The 12153-nt window shown below is 39.6% G+C and overlaps 1 protein-coding gene across 5 annotated transcripts in view; it reads left to right on the plus strand.

Moving 5' to 3' along the window:
* pacsin1b (protein kinase C and casein kinase substrate in neurons 1b) overlaps positions 1 to 11655 on the plus strand; it is a 35253-nt gene extending 23598 nt beyond the window's left edge. For 4 of the 5 annotated variants that reach the window (XM_032514028.1, XM_032514031.1, XM_032514030.1 and 1 more), the window contains 8 exons: positions 2099 to 2255; positions 2366 to 2601; positions 3851 to 4006; positions 5329 to 5504; positions 5585 to 5705; positions 6718 to 6842; positions 7842 to 8038; positions 8972 to 9081. In XM_032514028.1, coding sequence (XP_032369919.1) covers positions 2099 to 2255; positions 2366 to 2601; positions 3851 to 4006; positions 5329 to 5504; positions 5585 to 5705; positions 6718 to 6842; positions 7842 to 8038; positions 8972 to 9081 — 1278 coding nt within the window. Of the gene's footprint in view, positions 1 to 2098; positions 2256 to 2365; positions 2602 to 3850; positions 4007 to 5328; positions 5505 to 5584; positions 5706 to 6717; positions 6843 to 7841; positions 8039 to 8971 lie in introns of all 5 variants that reach the window. The other variant, XM_032514032.1, reaches the window with a different exon arrangement.
* Positions 11656 to 12153: the final 498 nt, after the last annotated feature.

Raw genomic sequence — 12153 nt, forward strand, 5'->3', positions numbered from 1 at the left:
TTTTGGCACCTATAGCACATTGCGCATCACCACAAGCCTATACACATAGAGGCTTCAATGAAGGGAAGGGAGAGCATCGCAGCGCTTTAAAACCTATTTTATACAGACTACTATGTTTAAAACTCACAGAAGAAAGTAGTAGCGTTTGTGATACAGTCTCGTAAAATAAAATGAGAATCTAAGTAAAAAAAAAAATCATGAACAGGGTGAATTGAGATTTTATAACAATTAATCGTGCAGGCTTTGCTTGTAAGATGGCAAACTAGTAGTAGATTATTATTTTTCTGATTCAATAATAGATTTTTAGTTTCAGCTCTGTCGTACTGGGTTTCTTGTCCATGACTATATGGACTACTGTGGAAAGACAGTCCTAAGTCCTTTGAGTAACAAGTTCCCAGAAGTCCATTCATCATAAATGAGAGCTGGTTCATGATGTACAAACCAGAAAAAAAAGTTTTACACATCTTAAGCTATGGATTATATTGATTATCACGGAGTATGTATGATGGATGGTCTCATGAGACAGAAAACATTGGGGGTTGTATAATCAGTTTCCTGTCCGACTCGGCTGTGTTTTATCCTCATCATGTCTCCCCGACCAGCAATCAGCTGGGGCAGCAAAGCTGCCTGCTTCCAGCACGAAGTCACTACATCACATGTACAGCTCCTCATTGCTTTAGCTGCTGCAGTGCTGCCTGCTGATCGCTGACTCGGCTGAAGCAGAGTGCAAATGTTGAATACATCATTTGTCCCCAGTCTGCTTTCATTTTGTCCACGTTTGAGATTTGTTGAGTGTCATTTTCAGGGTGAGGTATTAGGTAAACACCTATTACACATACAGCAGTGATGCAGTGCCTTATTTCTCTTTCACAAAGTTGTAAAATGTTGGCAGTAATATGGGATTTCAGGCCGCTTCTCTCACTCTAAGCTAACAGCTAACTGGGAGCTCGCTGCTCTCGTGTCCATGCAGAGTTGTAGATTATATGACATTAACAGACCCCCTGCTTTCATTGCATAGGTCCACTCACACCAGCAGTGTCTTCCCTGCTGTTCCCTCCTGCCTATGTAATGCTTACAGGGCTGAGTTCCTTTTTAAAGGTGGCACCTTACACAGTGATCCTTATAACAGCAGTACAGTAGTACAGCAGTTGTCTTAGAAACATAATCCATCTTCAGCCATGACAGTCAGTAATGAGATACTTTGTTGTTATTAGCAGATCATTTATAACAACTAGAGACAAGAGGACCGCAGTACCCATTTTGTTTTTTTAATTTAACCTTTACTTCTTCAGGTTTATTTATTCACTGAGTTAACGAGCCTGATCACATTCACACAGTTACACATTCATACCTGGAAGCTCTAATCTGCTGGCCACTGGAGCGGCTTTGAGGTCAAGGGCCTTTCTCTTGGGCACCTCAGTGGTGGTATTGTGGGAGGGACAAAAGCGCTGCTCTTTCACGTTATCCACCCAGATGTTATCCTGTTGGTCTGGATACCGACGACCTCCTAGTCACAAGCTCTTTCCTCCAACCTTTAGGCCACCACTGCCTACATGAAGCCTGGAGTTTACATTTTTAACCATCATGTTGTGTTCGAGTCAAATTTGACCCCATTTAAAAAAATTAAATTAAAAAAATATCACAACATATGGGACGTCAAAATAAGCACCGGAAATGTAAAACAAAAAAGAAAACACAAAACGTTGGAAAAAGCAACAAAAAAGATGATTAAAAAAGCCTCAAAAACATTGGAAATTGCACCCAAAACAATGAAAAAGTGACCAAAACATCAGACAGAGTGACCAAAATGTTGAAAAAAGTGACAAAAATTACAATTTAGTGACCAAAAATTGACATTAGTGGCCAAAAATGTTGGAAAAAATACAAAAACGTCAAATAAAAAACTTAAAAAAGCAACTAAAAACATTGAGATGAGGGACAACAGAAGTTTTTTTTCATGGTTGACGGTGAGAGAACACAAAGGTTAAATGTTTTCAGTAGGCTAACATGAGCGTAACAGTGTTATACATGTGTGTACTTTACATTTCTGAGAAAAAAAAAGCGTTAAAAGTAACTTGAGACATTGTTTTAATGTAAGGTGGGGAACTACAAACGTACAGTGAAGCGGATTGACGATGGTCACCGGCTCTGCAACGACCTGATGAACTGCATCCAGGAGCGTGCCAAAATCGAGAAAGCCTACGCACAGCAACTCACCGAGTGGTCCAAGAGGTGGAGACAGCTGGTAGACAAAGGTAACCCTGTTCTGTTACACTCATATGATGCATACATATTGTTTTTTTCAAAATATCTGTGTGGTTCTTTTTTTTGGATCTAATGCGTCACTTGATTTGTCCTCCACCAGGGCCTCAGTATGGCACAGTAGAGCGAGCTTGGATGGGGGTGATGACGGAGGCGGAGAAGGTGAGCGAGCTTCACCAGGAAGTGAAAAACAGCCTGATCAACGAGGATTTTGAGAAGGTGAAGAACTGGCAGAAAGACTTGTACCACAAACAGATGATGGGAGGATTCAAGGAAACCAAAGAGGCAGACGAGGGCTTCAAGAAGGCCCAGAAACCCTGGGCCAAAAAGCTAAAAGAGGTGAGGAAGTGGGGTTTTATTATCTCCTCCATTCATGTAAAAACTCTCACAACTCACATTATCACATGAATTACATTTGAGTCCTTCTGAGAACTGCTGTTGAGTTAAACAGTCTTTCAGGCACATGAACACAAAGGACAGACCCTTTATGTCACATTTGCTGTCGGCATTAGTGAAAATTATTCATTTTCAGTTTTTACAACAACGCTCTGTATTCACTGATCATGAAACACTTTTATAAATAATTAGAATATGTTTTAGAATATGTTATCCTGTCACCTTTACTTTATCAACTACTTTGATTATTGGTCAATCATTAAAATCATTTTTTAACCAAAAATGCCAAACATTCCTTAATTTTAGCTTCCGAATTGTGAGGATTTTGTAGCTTTTCTGTGTCTGATGTGATGGTAAACTTAATATCTTTAGGTTTTGATCTAATTGAAAGGCAAAACAAGCAATTTAGTTTCATCAACTTTGGCTTGAGGGAATTGCAATGATGAGCATTTTTCACATTCTCTAACATTTTCAATTCAATTCAATTCAATTTATTTAGAGTAGCAATTCATAAGCGTTATCTCGAGACACTTTACAGATAGAGTAGGCCTAGACCACAGTCTATAATTTACAAGGACCCAACAGTTCTAGTAGTCTCCTCCAGAGCAAGCAACAGTGCGACAGTGGAGAGGAAAAACTCCTTTTACCCAGAAACCTGGTACAGACCCAGGCTCTTGGTAGGCGGTGTCTGACGACCGGTTGGAGTTAGAATGAAGAGTGGCAATAACAGTCACAGTAAAAGATAATAGAACAGTGACTAAAAATAGTAGTAAAAATAGTATTTGACAAGTTGGGAGTTGAACTACTCCTGTAATAATACATTTCTATCTATCCTAGTTTAACAGTGGTAGTGAAAGATTACAGAGAAATAATAATCAATCATTTCTGTTGATAAGAAAATAGTAGTTTGTAGTAGTTCATGGCATAGCAGGGCACTGCTTTTATAAGCAATAAAATAATGGTCAGATTTGTCAGTTGTGAAAATAATATTAGTTGCAGTTGTAGCAAGTTTATAACTAGAAAGGTCATGATTGTGCATACAGTATTTCTCATATGTGCAGATTTACCCAACATACTTGATCAGTGCAAAAAAGTTTGATTTGTTTGTCAGAAAATAATCATCAACTACTTTGATTATTGATTGCTATTTGATTAAAATCCTTTTCTAACCATAAATGCCTTATTCCTTTAGCTCGAGGCCGCCAAGAAGTCCTACCACATGGCGTGCAAAGAGGAGAAGCTGGCGTCCATCAGAGAGGCCAACAGTAAGGGGGAGGCCTCTGTGACCGCCGACCAGCAGAAGAAACTCCAGGAGAAAGTGGACAAGTGCAAACAGGACTCACAGAAGGTGAGAGCAGCGACCGCTGCAGCTGTCAAGCCAAAAGCAAATCAACTCACTGGCCATTTTAACCCTCCTGTTGCCCTGGGGTCAACTTTCCCCCGTTTGTAAAAGTTTCTACATCATAAATTTGGGTTTTTTTCATCCAAATTGTTCAAATATTACATGGATGGTTCCATATAACGCTTCTTGCAAGTTAAACAGAGGTTCAATGCATTACTTTATTGAATTTTTTTATTTCACCCCCAAACAAAACTTTGACGAAAGACAAAAAAATTATATAATTTCATATAAAGGAGGTTTCTTGACCATGAATTCGAAAAAGAAAATAGTGTTAAACTAGTGGTGATATATTGGTGTTAGTGATGTGTACAGTATACTGATGCTAGTGTTACAAAAATGAAGAAAATGGTGAAAAAAAACATCAAAAAGTGATAAAAAAAGCATCAAAAAATTGTTCATTTTTAGTTTTGACCTGGTAGGAGATCACAGTGGTTAAGATGTAGAGCTGGATTCTGTTACATAAAGGCATCATAGCTGTTAGTCAGTGTGGCATTATTAATGTGTGACTGAATACCACACCTCCCCCTCTACAGGGATGTGTCTCCCTCAGTTTTGACTAGTCCAACATTTGCAGGAAGTGGACTCTGGTCTCCTTTGACTGCCTTGACATTCACACTCTTATAAGTCTTTCTGGTGCTTGAATATTTATTGTCCTTTTCAAGGTTAATAGGATTCCCATTTGAACACAGATCTGGAAAAAAAGGAACATGTGTACCAGGCATGTGTCATCAGTGATATTTTGTAATAGGGTTGGGGCAAAAATCGAAAATCGTATGCATTATGATTTTTTTGCAAATGTTTTTAAAATCAATTCTTTTCCCTAAACTCTATGTTTTTAAATTGTTATACAGTACAGCTGACGGCAACTATCTCATATCCATTTCCAGCAAAACAGAGCGAAAGCAGAAAATGCAGAAAATACATGTTAAGTTGTTCATTACAATTTAAATAATGTCAAGACTGACAAGTGATGTACATTCTTTTTTAGAAAATAATTAGTGTCTAGAAATGTCCCATTAAATATTGTCTCTTGAAGTGAATTATTCAACCTTTTTTTTGTAAGAAGTACAAGATAATAGCAATACTCAATATTATCGAATGGCAATACTTCTAGAATTGTAATAAATAAAAATCCCAAACCACATTGAATCGGCTCCCATGTGTCGTGAAATGAAATCGGTCAAAGGCATATCGTCCCAGCCCTATTTGGTAACATACGTTTTTCAGGCTGTTAAGTGTTTGTTTCATGTGTGTGTGTTACCACCTAGGCCAAGGAGAAGTATGAGAAGGCTCTGGATGAGCTGAGTAAGTGCACTCCACATTACATGGAAAACATGGAGCAGGTGTTCGATCAGTGCCAGCAGTTTGAAGAGAAGAGGCTGAGCTTCCTCAGGGAGATGCTGTTGGACGTCAAACGCCACCTCAACCTCACAGAAGACCAAAGGTTTGAGACGTTAATATGACCAGACACAATTACCAAAGTATCCTTTACCCGTATGCTACATCCGTGTTGTCTTTTCACAGCTATGCTACGGTGTACAGAGATCTTGAACGTTCCATCACATCGTCCAGCCCGCAGGAAGATCTGAAGTGGTTCAGCAACACCCACGGCCCCGGCATGCATATGAACTGGCCACAGTTTGAGGTACAGAACCAACTTTAAGGCATTAAATACTCACTGGCAATCTGCAACATTCTGCCATATATATACTGTTAAAGGTGCTCTAAGCGATGTCACATGTTTTTTAGGCTATTTTTGTCACATACAGCAAACATCTCCTCACTATCCGCTAGCTACCTGTCCCCTGAATTAAAAAAACCGAGGTCTCTCACCAAGAGTCAGGTTCCATCTGAGGTTTCTGCCTGTTAAAAAGCAGTTTTTCCTCACCACTGTCGCACCAAATGCATGCTTTTGGGGGGGGAATTGTTGGGTCTTTGTAAATTATAGAGTGTGGTCTAGACCTACTCTATCTGGAAAGTGTCCTGAGATAACTTCTGTTATGATTTGTTACTATAAATAAAATAGTATTGAATTGAAGACTGAAGATTGTAGACAGCCCAGGCTCTATAAACAGTAACAAAAACAAACCGCGCCAACCTGCACCACGAACCATAACAAATAGTCTTCGAGCCTATAACAGACAGTAAGGAGTTGGTTTTGCCATCACCACAGCAGCGTGAGCACGTATGCTACTTCCACAACTTAACCCACTCCTTATTGTCGGTTATTGGCTGTTCTTTATGGTTCGTGGTGCGTTTTTTTACAGTGTGTTCTGGGAACAGGCAGCTCGCGGATAGCGAGGAGATGCTGTATGTGTTAAAACATATCGTAGCCTAAAAAATTAGCACCTTTAAAGAAACAGCTTGACATTTTGGGAAATACACTTTTTTGCATTCTTGATGAGAGTTAGATGAGAAGACTCTCATGTTTATATGCTAATTGTGAAGCTACAGCCAATGGGCCACTGACCAAGCTGCAAGTATTTGACGAGTTGGAATTTGAACTATTCCTTTAAAAATACATTTCTATCTATCCTAGTTTAACAGTGGCAGTGAAAGATTACAGAGAAATAATAATCAATCATTTCTGTGAGTAGTGTAAAATGTTGGTTATTGAGGCAGTGTCCAGCATTGATGTTTTGTCTCGTGTTTTGCAGGAATATAACCCAGACCTTACCCATAACATCTCAAAGAAAGAAAAGTCAAAGAAAGGCAGCGATGGAGTCATGCTGACTAACGTTACAACAGCAGTAGACCACGCTCAAGCTGGAGACCGGGGAAGGTAAGACTAAACACCAGTGTATTTCATATATATATTCATATGTCACAGACGTTCAACTTACTAAATGTAACATTCTTGATCCCCGCAGTGTAAATCATTAGTTTAGTTTTGCATACTATATCTGGTATAATCATTTTCGTCCTTCACTGTATGGTGTCTGATCAATATTTCATATTTGTCTCTCTATTGTCGCGCCCCTGTGCGTTGGGCCCACCCCCTCCATTGGTTTGATCTGGTGCCCGTCCTGCTATACTGGTCCCTCCAGTTTGAACTAATGTTGTATTCATTCATTGTTTGTTTTGCCAGGTTTTTTTTCTGAGGTTTAATTTTATCCTCCTTGTTTTGTCATATGTCTCTGTCTTGCTTTACATATTCATGTTCACATTACATCACTTAACACATTCATGTTTGGCTTTTTGTGTGTCCCTGTACTTGTCTTCACTTGTTCTGTTATTACTTTCTTACACAATAAAAAACAAAAATAACAATATTGAACATTTTTGTATGTATTCATATCATTATCCCCTCTGCCAAGGAGGTTATATTTTCAGTTTGGTTTGTCCATTTATTTGTTGGTTGGTTGGTTTGTCTGTTAGCAGGGTTATGGAAGTACTACTGGTCTGATTTTCATGGAAACTGGTAGAAGGGTGTAGCATGGTCCAAGATATAATACATGACATTTTGGAGCGGATCCAAATCACCGGGAGGATACACAAACTATTTTTCACTTTTGTTAACTTTGTGAGAGAGGGCATATGTCCTGCATTCATGTGGTGTCGGAATAACCGGAAATAATGAGTTCCCAACTGGGACAATTCACATAGCGTCAACATTGTGAGATGCCTTGGCCAAGGTCTGCCCTTCTAGTTTTGTATGTAATATAGTGTTAGAAGTGTTATAAGTAACTATTGTCAGCTTTCAATCACTAAACTAGACAAATCCACCTGAAGTACTGTAGTCGTATTTATATTTATAACATTTATAAATATAAATGTTCAGTGTCAGCAGCTACGAGAAGAACCAGGCGTACACGGCCTCCACAGAGTGGTCGGACGATGACCAGACAGCCCCAGACTCGGGCAACGACACCAACGGAGGGCCCAACCCCTTCGACGACGATGTGGGCAAAGGTGTGAGAGTGAGAGCGCTCTACGACTACGAAGGCCAAGAGCAGGATGAGCTCAGCTTCAGAGCAGGTGAGTGTGACACCTGGGGACAAAACTGTGAATCCCCGCCAGCACGGTTACAACTCAAGCTAGCGACCCTTTTACTAATGAATTCAAGGAAGTCAAGGACAGTTCCTGCTGCCGCGCTGTCCGCATGGTACAACATGTTAAAGGAATACACTGAAAAATCATTCCCATACACTATGCTGCTTTATGGCAATTATTTTGTTATTTGTTATAGCCAGGCTAGCTTTTTTCCCCCTGCTTCCAGTCTTTATGCTAAGCTAAGCTACCAGTTGCTGGCTGTGGTCTCACATTTAACGGGCAGATTTGAAAATGGTGTCGGTCTGTTTGTTTAACTCAGCAAATAAGCAACTAATCATATTCAAAAAAATGTCAACACACTAGATTGACCAAAAAACAGACATTCACATTGGGTTAATTGCTCTACAAAACCCCACGCAAGCACAGGGAGAACATGCAAACTCCATACAGAAAGGCCCCTATATTGAGTCATCTCCACTGATGGAGAACATTTTATGTATATTACATTATGCATTATATTATTATTATGTTACAAATGGATGAGTGGATTATGCTGAAGAAGTGGTTTGGGTATATCTGGGTACTTTATTTTTGACGTGCATCTAACCATTTATTGTCCACCGTAAACAGCCTACATTCAATTCAATTTCAATTCAATTTTATTTATAGTATCAAATCACAACAAGAGTTATCTCAAGACACTTTACAGATAGAGCAGGTCCAGACCACACTCCAGAATCCACAAGTACCCAACAGTTCCAGTAGTTTCCTACATGTGTTTTTTGGCGCAGTGTTCCATTCCTGTTCTTGTTGACACCAATAAGATCCATGTTACCCTTGACTCTGCATGACATTAGTAAGAATTGTTTCACCTAATCTCTTCCTGCCGTACATTTCCGTCTCCTTTCATTGGTAAAGGTGACGAGCTGATGAAGCTGGAGGACGAGGACGAACAGGGCTGGTGTAAAGGTCGCCTAGACAACGGGCAGCTGGGTCTTTACCCGGCCAATTATGTGGAGCCGATGTAGCTGTTCCAGCTGAGGACGCTTGCCTCGTCGGAGGGCAAACCCAGACTGAACCGTCCGGTCATAACTGCACATTGCCAGAGCCTTGAAAGCAAAGCTTCCTCTTCCCGTCGGGCACAGTGAGCTGTCTTCATCTCAGCACTCATCACAGAGACGCCGTTACTGTTCAGGATCACATCATCATCATCCAAACACTGCAACTGAAGCAACTCATTTTAGTTTTTAGTCTCTTACTGGATGTGTGGAGCTGTGTGTGATTCCATATGTGACGCTAAGATGCCATAGAGTATGTTCTCTCATCATATTGATATGGTATTGTCTATTGTGCCTGGATAGGGAGAATACGCAATGCACTGTGCATTTCATGTACATATATATATATATTTTTTACAGTCTGGATGCTTTTACAGTTGTATTCTTCATTGACTACAGTGTTTTCTTTTTCTCTGTGAAATATTTACATGTTAGCATTAAATGAATAGTTTGACATTTTAGGGGAAATGCACTTATTTGCTTTGTTCCTCCTGAGTTAGATCGATAACCCTCTGATGTCTGTACAGTAAATATGAAGCTACAACCAGAACCAGGTTAGCTTAGCTTAGCATAGCATTAAGACTGGAAACAAGGGGAAACGGCTAGCCTGGCTCTGTCTGAAGGTAACTAAATCCACCCACCAGCACCTCTAAAGCTCACAAATTAACATGTTTTATCTAATTTGTTTAATCTGGAGAGTGGGAGGCTCACAGTGTCAGACTTTGGAAATGGGCCACTTAGTGGCATGACACGTTTATAACAAATATCATATCACATTATCATATCATGGACTATATGCTGCAGTTTTTGGAGTCATTGTCTCTGGCCAACAACGAGCACACAACTTGTAACGTTTTTTGTACCAATTACACAAACAGGATACAAGATGTTATTCAGTGAGCTTCAGAAACAGAGGGAGGCTAGCTTCTTTTTCCTGCTTTGTGTCTTTATGCTAAGCTAAGTAGCTTCTGGCTCTGGCTTCATATGTCATGGGTGGTAGCCATCTTCTCACTGCAAATGTCAAACTTTTCCTTTGATGTATTGTGTTGTTTTCCTGCTGCTCTCCGTAGCATGTCACTGAATTAGCATTTTTCAACCGAGATAAAAGACAACTCACCATCGGTAAAATCCAACACACACACATTCAGAGCATATCAGTGCAAAAATGATTTACATTATCCTCTGCTGACCACCCCGTCACTGAGAAGGTGCCTGTTATGACTATTTCATTCAGTGTCTTAATAATTCTGAATACTATAATAATGTTAATAATGCAGGCACCTTGAACAAAACCTGCCTGGAAAATAAGCTTCATTTCACCACAAATGTTCAAATTGTTAATTTATTTCTGCAGTTAATGAGACTTGTTTTCTATGAGTGAATGTCAGTGACTTGGCATTATCAGCTCCCAGCTGTTATCAGCAGGTGATTATGTGCATGCTGACGCTCCCACACACTGTTTACCGCTCTGATCCCAACCCATCATGTGCATGGCCTCAAATTGTTTCCACCACATTAGAAACAATTCCTCGATTGAATTAAAACTGTGATCGGGATAATGATGATGCTATGAATTTGCAGCTTAGTCATTATTGGTTTCACTGTGTTCCAAACTACAGGCTGTGATGAATATACCCATCTTTAAAGTGAAATGTTTTTATTTGTATCAGAAAATCAAACTTTATACAAACCAAAAAAAGTAGGAGTGCATGTGGCACAGCGCATTGGTGGGTTGCTCCTGGCAACCAGAGGTGAAAAACTACACCGTTGTCGATGAGGAAGGTGGGTGTTCTCTTACTGACGCAGACAGAGAAGAGCAGTGCAACAAGAGGATCCGTCTCTGAAATATTAATGAGACATTTGCCTTTTCTTCTGCAAGTGAGTTCATTTTTTAAAAGATCCAGGAAGGAAATGTCTCTTGTGCCGTGTTTGCGCTTCTGTATGCTTGGAAAACAATGTGGCTCCTTTTAAGCACTGGATTAGGAGAGGGTGAACTAAATATTGCATTTCCAGAATCTACCACCCTGCCACATACAAGGGCTCTCAACCATCTTGTTTAACAAAGTGAAAGAGAGCTCGCTTCCACAGAATCGGACTCCGGCTTCTCCAGCTCAGATTTCACTGACACAACACACCGGCCCTCTTGACTGTTCACATGAATCTGAAGATTTCAGCGTGTTTGAACTGTATTTGAAGCAGAATTGGACTGTTAACAAGTGTACTGTTAAAGTGTGTAAAAGCTATAAATGCGGCATCCACTGTGAAACTCCTGTGATACACTGACGGTAAATCTTATTATTATTTTTAATACTGAAATGCTTCTTTCTCTTCTGTCTGAAAACATTGAGGAAAACTCTTTATAGAGGGCTTTTTTTTTTAGCATAGTGCTGTCATTTATACACTGTAGTGCCTGTTCATCTGCATACGCTAAAATAAAAGACGTCATCAGAAAACTCCAAAAGGCACATATGAGACTCTGTGAGATTAAAACGTGAAGTAGAATTTGACCACGTGTCAGCATATGATACTGTAAAAAAAAAAAAAGAAAGATGCAGATTCAAAACACAAAATTATAACTCCTATAGCTCGGGCACAGCTCTAACAGGATATAAGTATATGGCGCTTAAGGCTTGAACTTACTTTTTTTTACCTGTTTGGGATTTAAGTTAGTGTTAATTTTGTCAGTAGGCAGGTCTGACAGTAGGAATCGCATGCCTAAATATCTACAGTGCGTGGTGCCCCCTTTAAAATTAATTTAAAGTCATTGAATGGTGACAGTCTGAGGTTTAACTTCAACCCTTGTGTTGTCCTTGGGTCAAACTGACCCATGAAGTGTTTTATATCAAAAATATGGATTTTTTTCAACCAAATTGTCCAAAATAACATGGATGATTCCATACGTTCTTCAGGTGACATTAATGATTACTTTCATTGAATTTGTGGGGTGTTCAATTTAATCTTACAGCACTTGAATTCTTTTTTTTAATGGTTTCAAAACTATGCGGACTAAACTTTGACATCTACCCATCTGTGATCCACTCA

Source organism: Etheostoma spectabile, chromosome 4 (assembly GCF_008692095.1).
Source record: "Etheostoma spectabile isolate EspeVRDwgs_2016 chromosome 4, UIUC_Espe_1.0, whole genome shotgun sequence".
Classification (NCBI taxonomy): Eukaryota; Metazoa; Chordata; class Actinopteri; order Perciformes; family Percidae; genus Etheostoma; species Etheostoma spectabile.